General features: G+C 32.7%; 2 protein-coding genes across 2 annotated transcripts; both read right to left on the bottom strand.

The window, feature by feature from the left end:
* Positions 1–4,653: 4,653 nt before the first annotated feature.
* LOC123902591 (probable L-type lectin-domain containing receptor kinase S.5) lies at positions 4,654–6,902 on the bottom strand. Its single transcript, XM_045952358.1, has one exon. It carries the CDS (start codon positions 6,832–6,834, stop codon positions 4,846–4,848), a length of 1,989 nt encoding a protein of 662 aa, XP_045808314.1. The 5' UTR covers positions 6,835–6,902; the 3' UTR covers positions 4,654–4,845.
* A 1,476-nt stretch (positions 6,903–8,378) lies between these two features.
* On the bottom strand, positions 8,379–12,185 carry LOC123898966 (probable L-type lectin-domain containing receptor kinase S.5). Its single transcript, XM_045950019.1, has one exon. The coding sequence runs from the start codon at positions 12,062–12,064 to the stop codon at positions 10,055–10,057; it is 2,010 nt and encodes a 669-aa protein (XP_045805975.1). The 5' UTR covers positions 12,065–12,185; the 3' UTR covers positions 8,379–10,054.
* Positions 12,186–25,730: the final 13,545 nt, after the last annotated feature.

The following is a 25,730-nucleotide window of genomic DNA, read 5'->3' as shown; positions in this document are numbered from 1 at the left end:
ATTTCATATATTATTACTACCTTAATTTTATTGAAGTATATTACCAAGAAAGTCAACCATGGCTTTTCAAATATAAAACCTTATTATTTTTCTAATATTTATGTATGATATCAGTTGATCTGTTTGTTGGAATATAATTGAAAACCAAATTAATTGTTCACAATTAACATGTTTCTAATTCTTATATATATAAACCAAATTAATATTAACAAGAAACATGTTTAACAAACTAAAGTATCACTACAAATCCATGTCAATTCAAGATGATGAATGCAGAAGCATATCTGAAGAATCATTGAAATCCTGATGACGTCTGAATTTATGAAATTAACTTCCAATTATAATTTCATTGGGATAAAGAGAATTGTAATTTGTAATGTAATTGTGTCTAAAATAGGAGACCATAACCTTTATTTATAAGAGTAACATGTCTTTCATGAAGAATCATGACTCATGATTATTATTTCTAATCTATTATTTATATATTTGAGAGTTTCTCTCTCATGATAAAATTCATATGTGGCGGTCTCTCAAAACTCCTCAAAAAATCATCCTACATGTCATTCAATGACGCTTTCACAGCCTACGTGTCATTTAACTAGAACTTTTACATTTTTTTATATAGATTTAAGAGTTTCCTTTAATAATCAATGCTAAATTATAAATATATATAGAAATATTGTATTCTTATAAATTATTTTGAACAGTATTCAATGTTTAGATTTTTGCTTCATTTAAAAAATGTTCAACAATATTTTTTTATTCTTAATATTCTAATAGATGACATTATAGTTGCGTCAGAAAAAATACATGACATTAATTTTTCTATTTAAAAAGGAAATATTCAATTCAAATAATTCTAATACAAAAATAATTCAATAAAAAAAAATCGATTCAAATAATTCTAATTCTAATTAAAGGAAAATAATTTTTCAAAAAAAAAAATTAAAATTAAAATAATTGTACAATTTCAAATAGTTGTCTTCTTTAGATATTAACTAAAAAAATGGTTTTTTCTTTATAAGTTGAGAAAAAAATTTATAATTTGGAATGGTGAAATATATCGTCTAGATAAATTGGTCATTTTTCTAAGAAATTTTGACTAATTTTTAAATGTTTCAAATGTTTAATTTCACTTTTATCCACTTTAGTTGATCAATTTTTGCTTATATTTTGGGACGCAGAAAGTATCTATAATATCTATTATCTATTATTTATATGTTTATAAGTTTCTCTTTCATGATCTTTCTCCTAAGTGGCAACCTCTCCTTAATCTATGTAATAGGTGGCACCTATTATTTGATTAGTAAAAAAAAACTGGATTATTATTTGAGTGCATTTGTCTAAATTACCTTTAACATAAATGAGTAGTTCTACAACAAATTATTTTTACATTATATACATGCACAAAAAATATGAAAATAATTTATGCAGCGGGTCCATATACGGAAGAACAACATTGTTTGTTATTCAAATTAGGATTAAGTATTATCAATTGATGTTAGAGTTTTAAGTATTTATTTATATTTTTTATATTTTATTGTCATTTTTTTTAATCATATGTTTACTTATTAAAAAAGAATTGTTGTTCATATTATTTTTTATTGGATTTAAATCATGCTTATAAATGTTTTTTTACTATTATTTATAAATAAATGTTGTACTCTATTTTTTTACTCATTATTTTTTTATTTGTCTAATTTTTCATGTGATATTTAACAAATACACTGATAAAATAATAGAAACTCCTCGAATGACTATACTATAGAATGAATTGGAAAAATGTGGAATTGAGAAATTGATATGCTTAAAAAAAATTATTCTTAAACATCATACTTATCAAGTACAGAAAAATGTGTCATTGTCTGAAATATAAAAGGAATGAAGTAATTGACTTCATAGATTATTTTTCTATTTCATTTTATTATTCTATTAATTATGGTTTACCTTAACGGGTTTTTCTAATAAAAAAAATACAAGTGATTTGTACCAAACAAAATATTAAAATACGGGGGTATTGATAAAAAAAAATAACCTACATGGAGGTATTAAGCAAAAAATAACTTACACGGGGTGAGACATACATTTGTAGATTTTATTATATAAAAAATACGATATCAATTGAAAGTAGGGAAAGTAACAATGATTTTATATATATAAAAAAAGAATTAAAAGTAATAATATCATGTATTACTTTATTTTTATTCTCCATACATCACTGTAAAATAAACAAATAAAAAATAAAAACAAATAGATACATTTTTTAAAATTTGCACATTAACAAATGAGATATGCTTAAAAAAATTATATAATTTTTTTTGTGTCAAACAAATGACAAACAATTCTACAAATTTTTTCACACTGGGACATGAGATAAAATACTCCTGAAGAAAACAAATGTCTAAAGGAGAGAGATGACGATTAAGAACAAATATATTAACCGTTAGATTAGTTTTTGCATAATGACATTTTTTTTATGAAAATAAAAGAACAAATATATGAACATGTGAGTTGGGAACGGGGAGTGGAGTATCACTCTCCATTATGACATTTCTCCTTAAAATCTCCAAAATTTGGATCTTTTATCATATTTAAATAAACTATTACATTAAATATAAAATTAATTTTACAAATAATTAAAAAAAATCACAATATTAAAATTTTAATAATCCATATTTTTCATGTGTGAAAAAAAATGATCTATATTTTTCATAGAACATTAACCCGGGCGATAGCACGGGTAAGTTATACTAGTTTTTTTTTAGAAGCTAAATTAGCTCACCCAAATTGACGCCAGAGAGAATCGAACCCCAGACCTCAAGAGGAGCACACTCCCATTCCTAATTTTAACTATCATAAAATTAGAAATAATACTTATGCTTTCTCCACAATAATTTTCATGACAATTATATCCTTAGTCGCAAACTTTTTACTAAATAGATCACTTAGATTTAACTAATTAATATAATCACCCTAACACATTAAATATTACATGTGTGACCAAAAATTTCTTACACCGTTTTTTTTTTCTCTTTTTCTTTTTCGGTCTTAGATGAAGTGGTAAATTCACTGAAAATAAACTCACATAATTGTGAGATTCCGGCTTCGAACCCGGATCATGACGTTTGACCTAACAATTTCGGCATTTTTTGCCAGTTGAGCTAGGACTTATGGGACCTTTCTTACACTGTTTTAGATTCAAGTTTTTAAAATCCTGGGGCTGATATCGTTATTGGTTTTGCTCCAATTATTTAATCAGCTATCTTGTGTGATGCTCTTTACTCTGTCTGTTTTGCTTCGATGTTAGGCTTTATAGGTGAATGTTTTGTCGGGGCAGAGGAGATTCACGGTTGTATAACCGATCATATTCGGTCGGTGTAGCAGCAGCAGCACATCAAATAATCCGCTATGAAACTCTGCTGTTAGAGAAAAATATCAAAATGAACATGATAAGAAATGAAACATATCAGAATGAAATTTGTATCGGAATGAAACAAATCAAAATGAAATTTGTATAAGAGAAAAATTTCTCAAAATTAGAGTAATAAATTACAACATCACTGCACCAGCAGGAAGAGTACAAGAGCAAGACTAACCCACTATCCTTACATCAAAACACCAAAACATAGCCGCAAGCGCAACACTAGGCACTTGTAACAGCAGCACAGGGCACCTAACCCTGAAGCGTAAGGAACTATTTTTATGCAGTCAAAAACTGCTACTGTCATCGAGACAGTATACAGCCGCAGTTTCGACCTGGACCAAATCCATATATTTCGTATCAAACACTAGCTATCACCCAAAGAACATAAACACAGAAGACTAGAATGTCCTGTACCTATTGCACCAAAACTGAAGAATCACAGACCTGAAGAATCAATAACCATTCATACAAAAGGCACGCGATCTTTTATGAAATTTCTTCAGGAAAAACATTTAACCACTAACAATCAAAGTGCTCATGTTCTTAGAAGTAGATTCTTCATCAACAAGAAATCTGTTTCTAGTTACATAAAATCCTCTATTTGGCCTAGTTTAAGATATGATGTTGGAAATCCAAGAGAATAGTATTTGGAAAATTGTAATGTCACAACTCACAACTATCAACTTCTCGTCAGATAAATGGCTCCATAATCGTATATCCGATGTTTTTGTTCTTGATAGGTTCTATTGTTTCAAGGTTCAACTCCACTTTGGTTGATTATATCAGATATGAAAAATGGCATTTTCCAATTATTACTATTATTATGCAACAAAACATTCCTCACATGTGTGATGACGTCGAGAACATGACTATCTCAACTAGTTTTATTCCTGACACTAGTGTTTGGGATCACTCTATATCTGGAAAGATTGATTTAAAATATTCTTACACTAGCATATCAATCTCCTTCAATAGGGTTCCTTGCGGTAAATCTATTTGCTTTCCTACTGATGATATTTTGAGGAAAAAATTAAAGGTATGTTTATGGGATCTTGTTGTTGCTTATGTGGAAAGCATTATGAATATGTTGTTAACCATATTTTCTTTCAGTGTAATTTTCCAGGAACATTATGGCATTGGTTTTCTAATGTTTTGCAGGTGAAGCCTAATTTGAGCTCTATCAAAGAGCTTCTCAATATATCTAACCAGAATAAAATTGGAAAAAACAATGAGCTTCTCAATATATCTATCAATGAGATTACCACGAATACCAAATACAAACGAGTACATCACCAATTTATAAGTACTTGTGCTTCAAAGTGAAAAACATTATTAATTATAATAAGCAATAATCAAAGTATAAGACATGCCAATACCCATACATACTTTAGACAACACCCCTCTAAATGATATCAAATTTTCTATCTACCACTAAGTTGAGTAATTGGAGTGAGAGTTCCACTGATAAGAGAGCTATCTTCACCAACTTTCAAACATGAAGGCATAGCCGCAGGCCAAACAAAAACAGGTCTTTCCATTGGAACATTTGGAGGAGAAACTTCTCCATTTATAACCATCAAAACAGTTTTCATTGATGGCCTTTCATTTGGATTTGGATGACAACAAGCCAAACCAAGAACAAGCACAGTTTCAACTTCTTCCCAGTTTACCCGCTCGACTTCATTCTCTTCATAACTTATCCTTTTATCTACAACACTAACAATTTCGCCTTTTCCATAAAGCTCCCAAACCCAATACACAATACTTGTATTATAATCATCTTGTGCATACACATTTCCTGGTCTTCTTCCACACACAACTTCCAAAATAAGAACACCAAATGCATACACATCTGTTTCAACCGTTGCTCTTCCGGTTAAAAATATTTCTGGTGCCATATAACCCGGTGTTCCAGCAATTTCCTTTGTTGAATGATGAGTTTCATTTCTCGTTTGAATTGTACGCGCCAATCCAAAATCACCCAATTTTGCAATGTAATCTAAATCCAAAATTATGTTGCTTGCTTTAATGTCTCTATGAAGTACTCTTTTTTCACATCCATTGTGAAGATAATCCAGTGCTTGGGCGACATCACGAATCACGTTATTTCTTGTTTTCCAATCAAGTACTTTTGAATATTGTAATTCTAATTCACTTGATTGGTTAAATAGGTATTTGTCTAAGCTTCCATTTGGCATGAACTCGTAAACGAGGAGAAGCTCTTTGCTTTCGTAGCACCAACCAACGAGTTTCACCAAGTTTTTGTGGTGTAGGCTTCCAATTGTTGTAACTTCTGCCATAAATTCTTGCTTTCCTTGACGCGAGTTTTTCGAGACTCTCTTCACAGCTATCTCTTTGTTGTTTTCAAGACTACCCTTATAAACCATTCCAAATCCACCTTCTCCAAGTTTATTCTGAGGGCTGAATCCACCTGTCGCTTTCATCAATTCCTTTAGTCGATATTTCTTTGGCGCCATAGATGAGTGTTGAATTTGATCCTCTATCCCTTGATATGTATCTTCTTGAAGCTCCATGTTTTTTTTCCTTTGAAAATAAAGGAAGAAAAAGACTAATCCACCTATGATTATGATCAATGGAATTATAATCCAAATCCACAAGTAATTTTTTTTATTACTACCAATATCTATACTATTGAATTCCCATGCTCTCAAACAGTTTAGCTCTGTGGAATTGCTTGTTGAAGCAGAGAAACCGACAAAAACCTCTTGTTTAAAATAGGAAGAGAGATTAAGAGGTGGAGATACCAAAAGTGTCTCCATAGAATCACTTGAATTTTCAGTCATTGAACCAAAAACAGATATCACATCTTTAGAATATTCAACTCTTATAAATACATTTGTACTAGATGTAAGATTCACCTTAGTGTCTGATAATGATGCTTGTATGATTGAGGATATACTATTTATGTTGATTCCAACATGGTTGTCAGGTCCGTCTTCGGTTGAACTCTTTCGTGTATCAAACTCAACTGCAAGAATTGCGGCTCGAGAAGTTCCATTGGTGGAAGCATTTACAATACCAAGCCATTGTCCTGAACTGTTTTCAGGGAGAGTTGGATCTGAAGCTAAGATAAAAGCTATGCCTTCTCCACCAGGGGTAGTTTTAGGAGTTATATTGAGAACAAAAGTGGTGTTGAATGAAGCAATTTTGAATGGATCTTTGTATAAAGCACGTCCTGCTAAATTGGACATTGAAACTGTACTATAATCTGGGGTTACTTGGATGGCACTTTGTTGTATATATGTGTTGTTGCTTCGTATCAATTTGGCTTCATCTTTTTGTTGGAAGGTTGGGAAACTGAAATTCAAGGAGCTAACTTTGGTAATGGCTATGAAAGTGACAATGAGTGTTAATAATTGATATTTGAGTAGCAAAGATATGAACCTCATGATTGGACAACAATGGCTCTAATTGAAGGTTGTAAAAATGTGGTTTCTATAAGATATTTATATACTTTTTTTATTTTATTTTTATATACTTATTTTATTTTTGACAGAGATTTATATTATATACTTGTTTAAAATGTTTGAATTCCTAGTATTCTCATTTTCTTGGAAATTTCTTATGCCTTTCGGAGAAATAAAAGAAAATATCCTTCCTCTAGAGGATGTTATTTTCTGATATAAAAAAACCTAAAGAACATTAGTCTAGTCAATGATAGTATACTACCAACCAGGCCTTGGGATGACATCATAAGGCGCTGTCATGCATATGAACAGTTGACATGCATGACAGTAGAGCTATAGTAGGAAAACAAGTAATAAAGCAAGTGGAACATGTCAAGTGGAAGTGGAATCAATCAATGTAGACCCAAGTTGCATTAGATTAGATAATGGTTAGATTAACGACCGAATCCCGAATCAGATTAAACGGTTTAGTGGACTGAATACTGATGGTGAGAAAAGAAGAAAAAAAAAGAAGAGAAATTAGTCTTTTAGTTTTTATTTTTTTTAGAAGGCTTCTCTACCCTCGAAGTAGAGTAAATTAATGTCCAACATAAAAAGTTGTTCAATACATTGATATTTTCATTGTCGTGAATTCCCCTCCCTTCCATTTCCCCTATCACTACCTTCATGATCCTACCATCATCAATATTCATAACTAGATGCGAGATATCCTGTTTGGGTCCCACAAGATTCGAAAGATTACTTTCTGCAGTTATGCGCAAAGAATATCCGATTTACACCAAAAAGAAAATATATAATTTAAGGCGACTTTTGATGATGCCACAATCTAAGGTAGGTTACTAACAATGAATTAATCTAAAGTTAAGACTTGGACCCATAACAAAGTTGTCACGATCTTTAGTTTTCGACGAAGATTAGTTGTCGCCAAAAGACACTGAAAGCTCAGTTCCTATAACATTGTATAAAAAAAAAGAAAAAAAACTTATTGGTAAAAAAATTCAACCACGACTCTTTCTAACTTATATTATATATTATTATATTACTAAGAAAGTCAACCATGATTCATTCAAATGTAAATACCTTATTATTTTATTTTATCTTCTCTTCTAATATTTATTTATGGGATCACGGTTGAATAACCGGTCATATTCGGTTACGCAGTACATCAAATAATGCGAGACGGTGTGGTTTAATTTCGTTGCGGTTCCGAGGTTTGGTGGTGAGCTGCTGTCTGTGTTTTTGCTGTGAAACTCTGCTGTTAGAGAAACATATCGAAATGAACATGATAAGTATTAGAATTTGAGAGGCCTATCCTAAATCCATTTGTTGTTTGTTGTGGAGATCTCCCATATTTGGGCCACCCGTTGTTGATTTCACGTTCCAGCTTGTTCAGTTCTGGACGTGAGGGGGTGTGTTAGAAGTCTCACATTGGCTAGAGATAGGCTAAAGATAGCTTTTATAAGTGTAGTGCAAACCTCAACTCTCAAGCTAGCTTTTGTGGTTGAGTATAGGCCTCTCAAATTCTAATAATAAGAATGAAACAAATCAGAAATGAATAATTTTTTGTATTAAGTTCCCAGCAGAAGGAAGTCTCGGTAATGCAGAGTTCAGTCGCGAAGTAAATGAAGTTTCTCCAAGAATTGTTTCCACCAGGAATGAACTCGGATTCTCCCGTCCCGAAGGATCTGTCATAGAAGGAGCTCATTAACCACTTGAACTGAATGTCTCGGTTATATCAAAATGAAATTTGTATGAGAGAAAATTTCTCAAAATTAGAGTAATAAATTACAACATGGCTGCACTAGCAGGAAGAGTACAAGAGAGAGCAAGACTAACCCACTATCTTACATCAAAACTCCAAAATACAGCCGCAACACCAGGAACTTGTAACAGCAGCACAGGGCACCTAAACCTGAAGCATAAGTAACTATTTTTATGATGCAGTAAGAAACTGCTACTGTCATGGAGACAGCATACAGCCGCGGTTTCCACTTGGACCCAACCCAAATTACGTATCAAAACACTAGCTATCGCCAAAAGAACATAAACACAGAAGACTAGAATGTCCTTTACCTATTGCCCCAAAACTGAAGCATCACACACCACCGTAGTGCAACAGAAATTTCTTCAGCAAATACATTGGACCTAGCCAAACAGCAGGCTCATTGTTATCAAAAGTTTTGGTGTTTAGTGTTTACATAATTCTCAAAAGATGGTGGAAACAATATAGCTCAAATTACAAGTGTTTAACTTTCTAATGAAAGGATGTGAAATGAGACACTTGTGTTTGTTTTCTGATCTTTGGTAAGTGTTGGAAACAAAGTAGCAAACTTGAAGTCAATTATTTTTCGAAGTTGTTGTGTACTCGTTCTTATTGTATTATTTCTTCGCTGAAATGCTCGTCGATAGATAGAGATGAATTTCATACCATTGCATTTGTTGTTGTTTGAGGAATAATGTCATTGTAGCGTTGTACTCGTGATTCAGAGAATGTTGTCGCTACTTGTACTATTTTAGCCGTTGTCCAAAATTGTCTCTGAACTTGTACTATTACAGCTGGCACTATTTGGATCGTTTGAGGTAAAGATAATTTTCTTGTCCAAATGACGACATAGTATTGAATAGAGGAACATCAAAATGACGGTGCTTGATTTGATCTAGATGATGGTACAAAGTATTGTTTCAAATTCTCATATGATGATGTGCATTGTGACACTTTAACTCCATCCAAATGATGTAGGTCCAGTCCAGAGGATGTTTTCATGAAATCTTTTCCAGAATATAAAATGCATTTCTAGAGCTTCAAAAAGTACTTTCTACACATGGAAACAAACATTAGAGTTTATGTTGAGTCTCACACCGAGTATATCAAAGTGCTCAGTGATACTTAAGCCATGAGGCTCTCCGTCCCACCTATTAGAGTATATCGCTGTTTGGTTAAGCTTCGACCAGATAAAACCAAAGCAATGTTTATGCATACTGCTTGATCCATCTAAAGTTCTAATCCCCAAAAGAATCCTTTATTGTACATTTATACATAAAATTATATTACATATACACAATGACCCAAAAGAATCCTTTATTATACATTTATACATCAAATTATATTACATATGTGCACAATGATATAGAAAATTAATATAAAAAAAATGAAAGAAACATTAATTCTAAGTTTTGGCGAACACAAGAAATATCAAATTTTCTATCTTCCACTAAGTTGAGAAAATGGAGTGAGAGTTCCATTGATAAGAGAACTATCTTCACCTTGTTTGAAAGATGAAGGCATAGCAGGCCAAACAAAAGAAGGTCTTTCATTTGGAACAATTGGAGGAGAAGCTTCTCCATTTAGAACCATTAAAACAGTTTTCATTGATGGCCTTTCATTTGGATTTGGATGACAACAAGCCAACCCAAGAACAAGCACAATTTTAACTTCTTCTTCCCATTTTGCCCTCTCAACTTCATTTTCTTCATAATCTATCCTTTTATCGACAACACTAACAATTTCGCCGTTTCCATAAAGTTCCCAAACCCAATACACAATACTATTTTTATAAGCATCTTGTGCATACACATTTCCGGGTGTTTTTCCACACACAACTTCTAAAACAAGAACACCAAATGCATACACATCTGTTTCAACCGTTGCTCTTCCGGTTAAAAAAGTTTCGGGTGCCATATAACCTGGCGTCCCCGCAATTTCCTTTGTTGAATGATGAGTTTCATTTCTCTTTTGAATTGTACGCGCCAATCCAAAATCACCCAATTTTGCAATGTAGTCTAAATCCAACATTATGTTGCTGGATTTGACGTCTCTATGAAGTACTCTTTTCTCACATCCATTGTGAAGATAATCCAACGCTTGGGCGACATCACGAATCACACAATACCTCGTTTTCCAATCAAGTACTTTCGAATATTGAAATTCCAATTCACTTGATTGGTTAAATAGGTATTTGTCTAAGCTTCCATTTGGCATGAACTCGTAAACGAGGAGAAGCTCTTTGCTTTCGTAGCACCAACCAACGAGTTTCACTAAGTTTTTGTGGTGAAGGCTTCCAATCGTTGTAACTTCTGCTATAAATTCTTGCTTTCCTTGGCGCGAGTTCTCCGAGACTCTCTTCACAGCTATCTCTTTGTTGTTTTCAAGAATACCCTTATAAACCGTTCCAAATCCACCTTCGCCAAGTTTGTTCCGACGGCTGAAATCACTTGTTGCTATCATCAATTCCTTTAGTTTATATTTCTTTGGAGCCATAGATGAGTGTTGAATTTGATCCTCTATCCCTCCATATGTATCTTCTTCAGTTTCCATGTTTTTTTTCCTTTTAAAATAAAGGAAGAAAAAGACTAATCCACCTATGATTATAATCAATAATACTATTGGAATTATAATAAAAATCCACAAGTAATTTTTGTTACTACCAATATCTACACCATTGAATTCCCATGCTTTTACACAATTTAGCTCTGTGTAATTGCTTGTTGAAGCCGAGAAACCGACATAAACCTCTTGTTTAAAATAGGAAGAGAGATTAAGAGATGGAGATACCAAAAGTGTCTCCCTAGAATCATTTGAATTTGCAGTCATTGAACCAAAAACAGATATTACATCATTAGAATATTCAATTTTTATAAATACATCTGAACTAGATGAAAGATTAACCTTAGTGTTTGATAATGATACTTGTTTCAAGGAGGATATGCTGTTTATATTGATTCCAACATGGTTGTCAGGTCCGTCTTCAATTGAACTCTGTCGTGTATCAAACTCAACTGCAAGAATTGCGGCTCGAGAAGTTCCATTGGTGGAAGCATTTACAATACCAAGCCATTGTCCTGAACTATTTTCAGGGAGAGTTGTATCTGCTGTTAAGATAAAAGCTATTCCTTCTCCACCAGGGGAAGTTTGAGGACTTATGTTGAGAACAAAAGTTGTGTTGAAAGAAGCAATTTTGTTTTTGTTCCAAAGTGTGTATGGCTTTTTGTAAAAAGCTCGGCCAGAATAATCCTTTATTTCACCACGAATATCTGGGGTTACTTGGATAGCATCTAAGTATATTTTTGAGTTTTTGCTTAGTGACAATTTGGATTCATCATTTGTGTGGAAGGTTGGGAAATTAAAATAAAAGCAACTAACTTTTGTAAGGTATATGATAGTGAATATGATTGCTAATAATTGATATTTAATTAGCAAAGACATGAACCTCATGGTTGTTTGTATTAGCTGGTGAATTAAATATTGGACAACAATGGCTTTAATTGAAACCAAGGTTATAAAAATATGGTTTCTATAAAGTATACTGTAGGTTGGGATGGGATTATTTATATATAGTTATTTTATTTTTGATAGGGATTTATATACCTGTTTAAAATGTTTGAATTCATAGTATTTTCATTTTTCTTGGAAATTTCTTATGCCTTTCGGAGAAATAAAAGAAAAGAAAAAATCCTTCTTCTAGAGTATGTTATTTTCTGTTATTATGTCATTGATGAGGGATGTTATTCTCTAATTGAAATTTTTCCGGTGAGAATAATAATTTTTGTTAGACTTTAGTTATCCGTAGTCAAATTATGGATTACCAAGTTCCTCTCTTTTCGAAGAAATTAAAATAGGGGACCAAAAAGTTTGTGTTTAAAACGGGGGACCAAAACATAAAAAAAATGAAAATAGCTGGGGACCAAAATTGGATTTAAGCCAATAAATTATTATTTTGGGTTGATTTTATTTAATTTTTTTTTATTTGTGTGTGTGGAGATTATGTTTATTTTTAGTAAGAAATTTCTGATCGTTTTCCCAACTAAAGTAATGTTATTTTATTCAAGGTATATTTTGTACGCTTTTGATTAAGGTATTCCACAACATGCCCAACTATAAAGACTAATTTCTCGAGGTTTGTTGGATCCATACGAGCATTAAATTCTCCATAAGAGTTTTAATGTTGCTGCATGCCCAAGTCAAGTATTCTCACATTTACACCGTGATTGGAACAAAGGAATAAGGGCGCGAGATAAATATAGACAAGAGAAATTGCATAGAAAATGTCAATTTTTTCTAAATAAAACAAGAAAGAAGTTGAGACGAGAGACTAAGGGGGGTGTATTGGATTGAGATTTCGAAAAACTAATTTGGTAAAAAAAATCTTGAAGATTTTAAAAGACTTTGTGAAATTATATTGATTTTGTAAGATTTTAAAAGTCTTTTTTGAAAGACTTTTTACAATCAAAGATTTTTAATACAAGAATCTGTGAGATTTTATAACGGGGGACCAAAACATAAAAAAAATGAAAATAGAGGGGACCAAAATTGGATTTAAGCCAATAAATTATTATTTTGAATTGATTTTATTTAGTTTTTTTATTTTTGTATGTGGCGATTATGTTTATTTTTAGTAAAAAATTGCTGATTATTTTCCCAACTAAGTTATATATTTATTTTTCTTTGTGTGTGCCTTTGATTATTCATTTTTCTTTCTGATTATTTAAGCCAATAAATTATATATTCATTTTTTTTGTGTGTGCCTTTGATTATTTTCCCAACTAAGCAATGTTGTACGCCTTTGATTAAGGTATTCCACAACATGCCCAATTATAAAGATTAATTTCTCGAGGTTTGTTGGATCCAAACGAGCATTAAATTCTCCATAAGAGTTTTAATGTTGCCGCATGCCCAAGTCAAGTATTCTCACATTTACACCATGATTGGAACAAAGGAATAAGGGGCGCGAGATAAATATAGACAAGAGAAATTGTATAGAAAGTGTCAATTTTTTCTAAATAAAACAAGAAAGAAGTTGAGACGAGAGACTAAGGGGGGTGTATTGGATTGAGATTTCGAAAAACTAATTTGGTAAAAAAAATCTTGAAGATTTTAAAAGACTTTGTGAAATTATATTGATTTTGTAAGATTTTAAAAGTCTTTTTTGAAAGACTTTTTACAATCAAGATTTTTAATACAAGAATCTGTGAGATTTTATAACATAGACTTTTGAGATTTCAAAGAACTTTATGAATTTTTAAGATTTAAATGACTTAATAAATTCAATACAAATTTCTTCTAAAAATATAATTAATCAATCCATCTTTCCTTAAAATACATCAATGACATAATATAAACAAATAAAATTATAAAAGTGAATAAAAAAATGATAAATAAATTATAATGTTTAAATAAAGAAAATAAAAATGGTTCTAATAATAATAACACAAAAAAGAAAAAAAAAATTAACGTTTTAAAAAAAAATTGAAGAAAAATCAACATCATATTTATTTTTTACGATAAGAAAAAAAAAGAAAAACATCATGTTTTTGTGCATAAGTAATCGAGATTTGAATAAAGAAACAAATGGATCAACAACAAAAATCGTGTTGATGTGATGATTAACGTTTCAATCATATGCTATCCAGTGATTGAATCATGTTCCCGTAGTTTTTATTTGTGTGGACTGTGGACATATAATAACCTCAAGGTTTAACCATATATAGCAGCATAAACAATCAACGATACAAGTATGCACAAAAATCGATGAACTTGATAGTAGTCTACCGGTAAGTGGTAAGAAAAAAAAATTCTTGAAAAATTATAAAAAGTTTGAAGGGTTTGAGTCGGATTGATGTTTTATGTGTATTTTTAATTAAAAAGTCTTTCAAGATCCATCAAAATCTATAGACTTTTGAATACTAACAGACATTTTAAAAAGACTAAGAAATCTTAATTGAATACCAACAGATTGAGTGTGGTTATGGTGCATAAGCTAAAATTTATCCACCATGCATAAACTTGCTTCCTACACCCAGCATATTTGCTTCCTACACCAAAAGCCAGCCTAAGCCCAAAATTAGGCAATTCATTACTCGCGCGCCCCCATATACTACAACATTACTTGCGCGCCCCCCATTTGCTTAGCGCACCCCTCAGTTTTTTTTTTCCTTTTTCTCCTAGATTTCTTGTGAGCCCCCCAATTTTTTTTTCCTCCCCCAGATTTCTAGCGCGCCCCCAATTTTTTTCCCTCCTCCAAACTTCTAGCGCACCCCCCCAAATTTCTAGCGCGCCCCCCGTTTCCAATTAAATAATAACTTTTGTTCCTTTGAAGTATATATTATAAGAATCCATTTTTAATTAATTTTCGTCATACACCCCCTCGAAGCCCAAAATAATAACCAATGGTTCATGTATATATAAAGCATACTTGTCAAACATACAATTTAATTTTAAGTTTTATCAATCATAATCACAATATAAATAAAATCTCATACATTAATTACATATATATATATATATATATATATATATATATATATATATATATATATATATATATATGGATTTTTTTCTTTACAATAAACAAATGATCGAATCCAATATCTCATGCATACTATCCAAATTGTTCTCAACTAAACTAACCCTAATTGCTTTATATGATTTTTTGCTTTATGTAGCATGGTTTTGTAAAATGGTTATGTGATGTTTTACTTAATAACAATGGTTTCAGTGTATAACATCTTGGCACTAATGCCCATATGAAACCATTTAATTAAAATAATGGTTTCAGTGTATAACATCTTGAAATCAAATAACAAGACTAATGGTTTCAGTGTATAACGCTATGAAACCATTTAACTAGAATAATGGTTTCAGTGTATAACGCTATGAAACCTTTTAACTAGACTAATGGTTTCAGTGTATAACAGTATGAAACCATTTAACTAGACAGATGGTTTTTGTGTATAACATCTTGAAACCAATTAACAAGACTAATGGTTTCAGTATATAACCAAAATAAGCAAAATAAACGGTTGGAAAAGCTTCAGGACATGATTTGGAACATGAATCAATTCGAAACTTACTTAGTTTGCCTTTAAATCGAGCTAACCAAATAAGTTTTCTCTTAACTATTTTTGAACTTTGGGTTTGCTTTTCTATTGATTTTTCTTCGTGTTTCTTGGTATATTTCGATTTCTGGAGGTGTTTGGAAGCTTTTGGATGAAAGAAATTAAAGGTTTATCGTGTTTGAATGACTTTCAATTTTTCACAAAAATGGTGAAAAAAAATAGTCTTGTTAAATGGTTTCAATATGTTATACACTGAAATCATTAGTCTTTTAAATGGTTTCCGTTTTGTTAACCCATTAATATTGTTAAACGGTTTCAGTTTTGTTAACCCATTAATATTGACTAATGTTATACACTGAAACCATTAGTCTTGTTAAATAGTTTCAATAAGTTATACACTGAAACCAATAGTCCTATTAAATGGTTTCAGTTTTGTTAACCCATTAATATTGACTAATGTTATACACTGAAACCATTAATCTTGTTAAATGGTTTCAATAAGTTATACACTGAAACCATTAGTCTTTTAAATGGTTTCCGTTTTGTTAACTCATTAATATTGTTAAACGGTTTCAGTTTTGTTAACCCATTAATATTGACTAATGTTATACACTGAAACCATTAGTCTTGTTAAATTGTTTCAACAAGTTATACACTGAAACCATTAGCCTTGTTAAATGGTTTCAGTTTTGTTAACCCATTAATATCGACTAATGTTATACACTGAAACCATTAATCTTGTTAAATGGTTTCAATAAGTTATACACTGAAATTATTAGTATTGTTAAACGGTTTCAGTTTTGTTAACCCATTAATATTGACTAATGTTATATACTGAAACCATTAGTCTTGTTAAATGGTTTCAATATGTTAATTCATTAATATTGACTATGAGGGTAAAATAGATTTTTTGAATCCTTAAATTTCAGCAATAAGAGATGCTTCTTGCCATGTTTCCCTCGACTCAAGTGCTTATAAAAGCATTTGTTCAAGTAAGCACTTATTTGATTAAGCTAAAAATAAAAACATAAAAATTAAGCAAGTAGAGGAGGTGCAGAACGTAAGTCAGGGGGGTGCAGAAAACAAATACAGAAGTCCAGGGCCAAGCCTAGTCCATTTTCAAAAAAAAAAAGTAGAAAGGAAGAAACGATTCAGTGCGGCGCCAGTCCATGGCGCGTGATACATATCTCAGATGTCGGCCTTCTGATCCATCCGATGGCTAGGATTTAACAAATCAAAATAGATCTGAGCCTTTGGATAGTTTTAAAATAATCTAACGGTCATGACTTAAAATTGGAGGGAGCCAATGACGCGTCGCCACGTCATCGTCTTCAACCTCCACCTTCTTCTTCCTCATGAAGAACATGAAGGGAAGCCATGAAAGCTTCAAAAAATCTTCACGACCACAACAACAACAACACTAAATCTCAACCGAAAATTACGAGTAGGTATACCATTTTACTCAAAATTTAACGCTGATCATGAATCCATGCTTAGATTTCAAAGTGGAGGTATATATTTTAAAAAACGATTCAATCTTTAAAACCTAAAAAAATTGAAAACACTTATTTGAGAGAAATAAGCAAAATAAACGATTGGAAAAGCTTGAGGACATGATTTGGAACATGAATCAATTCGAAACTTACTTAGTTTGACTTTTAATTCGAAACTTACTTACTTAGTTTGGGATTTTGAGATGATAACATGTGTCATCAAAATGTCTATGATCGGATGGTTGTGATTAACTTATGCACCGTACATAAGATTGACCTTATGCATATTAACTTGTGCCCAACAGATTTTGTTAACTTAAAAAAAAATCTTAGTTGTCTTAATTGAATACCACAAGATTTATTTAACTTTTGTAAAAATCTTGATTGAATACCACAAGATTTTTTTATCATAAAAAAATCTTTTAAAATCCTTTGAAATCTCAATCCAATATACCCCCTAAAACAAGGTGGAATTTCGACATTTTTCATTCTCAGCCAAATAACCATTGAAATTGCTAAAACCGTCAAAATTTCAAATACCATCCTAAAATTGACATTTCAAAATTTTAAAGGGTATTTAACAATTTTTACAATTTTAAAGACTATACTTTTGTTTTTTCTATTTTATGTGTAAAACTGATCGATCAGGCAAAGCTTGTTTTTGGAATTTAGCATGTTAGTCCGTGTGAGAATATTCCACGTGCAGTTAAGGTCAAGGAAAAAAATGCTGACTTTTTTTTTTGGTAAAAAATAATAATAATAAAAAATTGTGTTCTCCTTTGTGTGTTTTGCAATCACTTTTTTATTTCCTAAAATAGATTTATATCAAGGATATGACCTTTTTTATTTTATAAGAAGTATATGACCTTTTATATTATAGAGTATTTGATATAAATTATATGTAAATTTTTATTTTGTCATTATTTCATGTATAACCTTTTGTCCGTTTTTATACTCCATGCTAATAACTTTTTGTTTGATCTTTATTTGTATATGATACGATGTTGGTCGATGGCGAACAATTTGTTGATGATTTTGGTACGTAAACTTATTGTGACGCATTTTTGGTTGATTTTACCCATTCTCGAATAAAAAAATTGACTTCAAGTGATATTAGTTCCAGCTATTTGGTAAATAACAAATTTTCATTTTAGTTATTTTATATTTTATTGTTTTTAATTTCATTGTAACACTGATTTCATTTTGCATTGTCAAAAGTTCTGTCAAAAGTTTATTTGATTGAAGATTGTCAAGATGTATGGATTGTCTTAAATTTTATATAGATCTTAATTTTCACTTCAAAGATTCATTGCTAGAACTGTAATACAATTGGTGTACATGCTCTTGGAAGATTAATGTCATAATTGATGCCATAAAACCTGACTTTTTTAATATCTTTTTGTTGTGTCGTAATTGGTTTATGAAATTTTGAAATTAAGGATTTATCAAAGTGGAAAGATCAAATTACATCGGTATAACATTTGAGATAAATAAATTTTATTCTCAATGCATTATTCTTTGTGTATCATGGATTTCTTTCAATTTAAAATAAATTTGTATAATGTGAGATGCTGTTGAATTTTTTTATTAAAGTAATAACAGCAATAGCAAGTTAAGGAAAAGTGAAAAAAAAAAAATCCTGACTTTAGTATATGATGATTGTGATATTGGTCTGTTTGAAACTTATCGTTTCCAAATGATGCAGAGGCACCTTGATTAGGCGTGTCGTGAAGTTTATGTGTGTCCGTGTCCGATATTCATATGATAATTGTATGACACAAATATGTAGAGTCGGTTTTGATTATTTGTAGTCATGTTTATTAAAAATGGTTTCTAATTAAACAAAATACAAAAAATTTGAAGAGTCAGTTTTTATTTAAATTCTAAAATAGCATAGAACACATTACAAATAGCTATTATTGTAAATAACATCTGATAGAGATATATTTTTGTTGGGTCATAACGAGGGGGCAGTCGAGGGATCATCCACATTGGGCTCAAGAACAACTTCACAAGTGAGTTGAACACCACACTCTTACCCAAAATTTTAAGGTGTTAGGTTTTATGGGTCTTCTCACTTATAAAGTGTTCAACCTCCACTTTTCTAAGCAATGTGAGACTTAACTCACACTTGCCACAACAATCTCCCCCTCAAGTGTGAGTCCATCCACTCTAGGATATGCTCCCCCCTCAAGCGGAAGCATATCCGCTTGTCAATTTTATTTAATTTTTTTTTATTTGTGTGTGTGGAGATTATGTTTATTTTTAGTAAGAAATTTCTGATCGTTTTCCCAACTAAATTAGTAATGTTATTTTATTCAAGGTATATTTTGTACGCTTTTGATTAAGGTATTCCACAACATGCCCAACTATAAAGACTAATTTCTCGAGGTTTGTTGGATCCATACGAGCATTAAATTCTCCATAAGAGTTTTAATGTTGCTGCATGCCCAAGTCAAGTATTCTCACATTTACACCGTGATTGGAACAAAGGAATAAGGGGCGCGAGATAAATATAGACAAGAGAAATTGCATAGAAAATGTCAATTTTTTCTAAATAAAACAGGAAAGAAGTTGAGACGAGAGACTAAAACAAGGTGGAATCTCGACATTTTTCATTTTCGGCCAAATAACCTTTAAAATTGCTAAAACCGTCAAATACTTCATTGAAATTTTCAAAATTTCAAATACCTTCCTAAAATTGACATTTCAAAATTTTAAAGGGTATTTAACAATTTTTACAATTTTAAAGACTATACTTTGGTTTTTTCTATTTTATGTGTAAAATTGATCAATCAGGCAAAGCTTGTTTTTGGAATTTAGCATGTTAGTCCGTGTGAGAATATTCCACGTGCAGTTAAGGTCAAGGAAAAAAATGCCGATATTTTTTGTGGTCAGAAAAACAAAATTAAGAAAATGCTGACATTAGTATATGATGATGATTGTGATATTGGTCTGTTTGAAACTTATCGTTTCCAAATGATGCAGAGGCACCTTGATTAGGCGTGTCGTGAAGTTTATGTGTGTCCGTGTCCGATATTCATATGATAATTGTATGACACAAATATGTAGAGTCGGTTTTGATTATTTGTAGTCATGTTTATTAAAAATGGTTTCTAATTAAACAAAATACAAAAAATTTGAAGAGTCAGTTTTTATTTAAATTCTAAAATAGCATAGAACACATTACAAATAGCTATTATTGTAAATAACATCTGATAGAGATATATTTTTGTTGGGTCATAACGAGGGGGTAGTCGAGGGATCATCCACATTGGGCTCAAGAACAACTTCACAAGTGAGTTGAACACCACACTCTTACCCAAAATTTTAAGGTGTTAGGTTTTATGGGTCTTCTCACTTATAAAGTGTTCAACCTCCACTTTTCTAAGCAATGTGAGACTTAACTCACACTTGCCACAACAATCTCCCCCTCAAGTGTGAGTCCATTCACTCTAGGATATGCTCCCCCCTCAAGCGGAAGCTTTCTACATCATACATTTGTACCGCCGTAAGCCACACTGCTCCACTGGATTCGCTGTCTAACCACCTTTGTCAAGAAGACTTTCGATACAAAGAGTCAGTTCAACGCTTCGTCGAACCATCGGCTTTGATACCACTGTTGGGTCATCACGAGGGGGCAGCCGAGGGATCATCCACATTGGGCTCAAGAACAACTCTACAAGTGAGTTAGACACCACACTTTAACCCAAAACCTTAAATAAACCTTTTAAGTTAATCATTAACAACTTTCTACCTACTTAAAAAGAGTCTTCTTTCTAATATTTCTAGTTAATGTAACAAATATTTTATTTTTCTTATGTTTCTCATATCTAGTTTAAGATATCTAGATTTAAACTTTATATTCTTGCGAGGTAATTTAGGACACAGAGGAAAAATGAAACCAAAAAAAAAAAATTAGAACCTGATTTTTTTTATTTTTTTTATCAACTCCGCAACATTGAAATTGAACTAAATTGACACTATTGAAGTTGAACTAAAAAATAAAATTTATAAATAATTAACAATTAGCAAATTAAATAAATAAAAAAACTTATATTTTATATCCCGATTTACAAATACTACTACCATCCCATAATTTATTTTGAGACCCACTATTTTTGAAGATCTTTTGGAATGGCCCATGTGTTAGATAGCTTATAAAGCGGCCCAAAAAAATATAATATTTTTTCTTTACTCAACGAACACTCTTTGGATTATTGTCCAATAAATATAAGACACTCATATGACATGTGTCAGATAATTGTCTAAAAAAAATATATTTTTGCTGCTTTTAATTTTCTTGATTGTCTTGATTTTCGGTTACCTCGTAAATCTCTTGCAAACTTCTAAAGTGAGGAGTCTTTTTCCTTGAGCTTTCTCCTTCTTCAGAACTCGGAGTTGGTGAAGCTGACGGAGTAGCAAGATCTTCTCTTGATTCCTCTGGTTCCACATCATGTTCTTCAAATTGTGGAAAGAAGTTGTAGTCCTTATTACTCATTTTCCAATCCCACTCTCCTTCTTCATCGAAAATGACATTTCGACTAATGATAGTCTTCTCCGTATCAGGATTATAGAGCTTATAGCCTTTGGAGTTGGCGTCATAACCAATGAAGATGTACTTTTCACTTTTGTCATCCAGTTTGCTTCTTTTCTCGTCCGGTATATGAGCGTGAGCTATGCTTCCAAAGACTCTTAGATGGGAAATTCCAGGCTTTCTTCCACTCCAGGCTTCTTGTGGTGTTTTTCACAACACGCTTCTTGTCGGAGAACGGTTTGATAGATAAACCGCACACGCAACAGCTTCTGCATACAATTCCTTTGGTAGTCTCTTGCTTTTTAGCATGCTCCTTGCCATCTCAAGGATTGTCCTGTTCTTTCTCTCTGCTACTCCATTTTGTTGGGGGGATCTTGGTACCGTCAGTTGTCGTCGAATGTCATTGTCTTCACAATACTTAAGGAACTCGTTTGAAGTAAACTCTCCTCTTGGGGCGGATCTTATTGCTTTAATCACGAGGCCACTTTCCTTCTCAACCAGGGCTTTAAACTTTTTGAAGTTTTCAAACACTTCTGATTTCTCCTTCAAAAAGTACACCCATGTTTTTCTTGAAAAATCATCAATAAAGAGAAGGAAGTAGTTACTCTTACCGAGTGATCTCGGCTTGATCGGACCACACACATCTGTATGTATGAGCTCCAACGTCTTTTGTGCTCTTGAGCTTGACTCCTTAGGGTAGCTCATTTTGAACTGCTTTCCAAGTAAACATCCTTCACATACTTGATTGGGGTGGTTGATGTAAGGCAATCCTCTGACCATTTCCTTCTTAGAGAGCAACTCTAATCCTCCAAAATTGAGATGCCCAAATCGAAGATGCCAAAACCATGACTCTTCTTTGTAGCACATTTTGAGACATTGCGCAACATCATTTTGTATGTTGAGCACGAACATTCTATTTCTTGACATTAGCACCTTAGCAATGAACTTGTTTGAGTGATCTCTTATAGAAAGATTATTATTCTTCAATTGAATGTCAAAACCTTTCTCTAAGAGTTGTCCTAGACTCAAGATGTTGCTCTTCATGTTTGGCACATAGTAAACATTGGAAATAAATTGATGATCCCCATTTTTCAAACGGATGAGAACGTTTCCTTTACCTTTCACTGCCACTTTTGATTCATCTCCGAAAGCCACGTCCCCGTTCACTGATTCCTCTAACTCTACGAACATGCTTCTTCGCCCACACATATGGTTGTTTGCACCGCTATCAAGGTACCATTGATTATCTCCACCTCTTTCATTATCTTTGTGCGCCAACAATAATGTTCCATCTTCTTGGCTTATTTCTTCAACATAGTTGGCCTTCTCTTCAACTCTATGATTTTCAGGAGCTCTACATTCGAAAGCATAATGCCCAAACTTCTCACAATTATAGCATTTAACCCGTGACTTATCGTACGTTCGTTTTGGAGATCCTCTCCCACGACCTCTTGATGAGATTTCTCCTCTTTGTTTGTTGTCATCATTAGGCCTTCAACCTCGTCCGCCTCCATATCCACGACCACGTCCACGTTCTCGAGCGCCACCTCGTCTTTGGTTGCTCCGACCATGTTCCTCTCTAGGTGAATCGAGTCGTGTCTTGAGTACTTGCTCCTCGATATCTTCCTTCTTCTTTTCTTTTCCTCATAAGCTTACAACGACCCAAGAAGTTGCTCCATTGTCATGTCCTCTAAATCTTTTGTCTCTTTGATGACGGTGACAATATGCTCAAACTTTGGATCTACCGATCTAAGAACTTTCTCCATGATTCTTACATCATCATACTTCTCTCCGTTTCTTTTTAGATTATTAGTAACCGTCAAAACTCTTGAGAAGTAATCAGAGATAAGTTCACCTTCTTTCATATACAAAGCTTCAAACTCTCCTCTTAGTGTTTGAAGACGTACCTTCTTCACTTGATCGGCTCCCTTGTAAGAGGTTCGAAGTTTCTCCCATGCTTCTTTAGCCGTCGTTGCTCCCGAGACCTTCTCGAACGTGTCTTCATCTAATCCTTGATAGATTAGACAGAGAACCTTCTTGTCTCTCTTTCTCGAGTCTCTCAAACTATCCTTTTGAGTTTGAGATAGAGTACCTTCATTCTCCAAGATTACAAGGCCTTTCTCGACTATCTCCCACACGTCGTGTGCGCCAAGGAGAGCCACCATTCTCAAACTCCAATTGTCTTAGTTGCTCTTTGTGAGCATCGGGACTTGGAGAGGAACACCATTATTCGCCATCTTTAGGAGGACCTTCAAGCTCTTGATACCACTTTGTTGGAAGGAAGCTTTAATAGGTGGAGAAAATGTTTAAGTATTTGAGAGAGGATATGAAACTTGTTGAAAGGGAATGCTACTTATATTATTGAGTGTTTGTAATTTTTGGCTTGGTTTACAAATTACTACCTCTCCCCTATTTATAGTCTTCAAGGGAGAGTTCTACATACTCCTAGAGACTCTTCTACATACTTCTAAGAGAGAGTTCTACAAACTTCTCTCTACTACTACATACATTTTCTACCATGACTTCTACTTATTTCTACATATCTCTAGAACATTCTTTAGACTTACTACTTATTACTAAATTTGGGCTTAAAATTCCTAAGGCCCAAAACTAACAAACCCAAAATCAATTTATATATTCAACACAGCTATGGTAGTTTAAAGCTAACGTAATGTTCGTCGACTTCAACCACCTAAATGAAAAAAGCTTGATCTTGTCCAACAAAATATGGGGCATATCTGGTGAGCCTCTAAACAATCGATGATTTCTCTCCGTCCATACAGCCCAAACACAACCAAGCCAAATGAGCTGTAGACAAGATCGGCACGCTCGGGATCCACCTGCTGAAGATGTGAACTGGATAAAGTGATCACGCAGAGAAACGAAGTCCACCAAAGAAATGCCAATCCAAGAACGCACTGAATCCCAAAGAGAACCAACAAAACCGCAAGATATGAATAAGTGATGGACCGACTCAGCCTCACCACATCCAAAAACACACATGTGAGCTGTAGAAGATAAAACCCGTCAACTAACCAGATTCACTCTCGTGGGCAACTTGTCACGTAATAAACGTCACGCAACGATGAAGACCTTCAAAGGAACCTGAGGGTGCCAAATGAGATTATTCGCGACATCCATAGAAACCAAATCATGAGATATCAGGAGCTGGTATGCCCCCCTAACAGTATAACCTGTGTCAGGATCAGGTCTCCACTGCCACCTGTCCAAAGAAAGAGTCTGCAAGAAAATGTTAAAAAGAAAAGACTGACACTCCCCCAACATCTCCTCCTCCCACGCTCTTAACTGCCTCCTCCACTCCCACTCCCCTCCATCCGCACCCCACCCTAGAGCGAACGAGACTTTTTAAAATCAAATTAGCAAATATTATAGAGAAAGAATGAGTCGAGAAATTGAACGTATACAGAAAAAGAATGAGTTGAGAAAGAATGAATAGAGAAATTATAGAGAGGAGAAATAGAGAATGTGTAGAGAAAAGGTAGAGAGAATGAAATATTTTCCCGTCTACATTTTGCGTCGGCTTGAAACTGCCTCAAATGCCTCATTTTGAAATTTTTTCCACCTATTTTTTGCGTCAGCTTCAAACCGCTGCAAAATCCAAAGTTTTTTTTTCATTTTTTTTTTTAAAATTCTGGTTGCTTTTCCGACAGATTTTGCCGCCATTGTTGTGTAAGGTCCCCTATAACATGTATGGTCATAATAAGGATCTTTGGGTTTTTATAAATTCTCAACCTTATGACTCACTTTCTCTTCTTTAAGAAATGCCTTCCACTTATCATAAATAAAATCTTGATCAATAAGACATCATAATATGCATCAATCAAATACCTCTTTTTTTTTTTTTTGACAGAAAACCTCATTTTTTCATATTCCAAACTTTTACTCTAAATATACAAAATAAGACAAAACAAGTAAATAGTTCTCATAAAACTTAAATAAAAGTTTAATTTATTTAATAAAATTACTACGTAAAAACTATGCACATTTTAGTGATT

This window comes from Trifolium pratense, linkage group LG1 (genome assembly GCF_020283565.1).
Source record: "Trifolium pratense cultivar HEN17-A07 linkage group LG1, ARS_RC_1.1, whole genome shotgun sequence".
NCBI classification, from domain to species: Eukaryota; Viridiplantae; Streptophyta; class Magnoliopsida; order Fabales; family Fabaceae; genus Trifolium; species Trifolium pratense.
This window is presented reverse-complemented; position numbering and strand designations above follow the sequence as displayed.

Bases quoted from the DNA above. Each gene is read 5' to 3' on its own strand.
- LOC123902591 (XM_045952358.1), bottom strand. From the start codon at position 6,834: ATGAGGTTCATATCTTTGCTACTCAAATATCAATTATTAACACTCATT.
- LOC123898966 (XM_045950019.1), bottom strand. From the start codon at position 12,064: ATGAGGTTCATGTCTTTGCTAATTAAATATCAATTATTAGCAATCATA.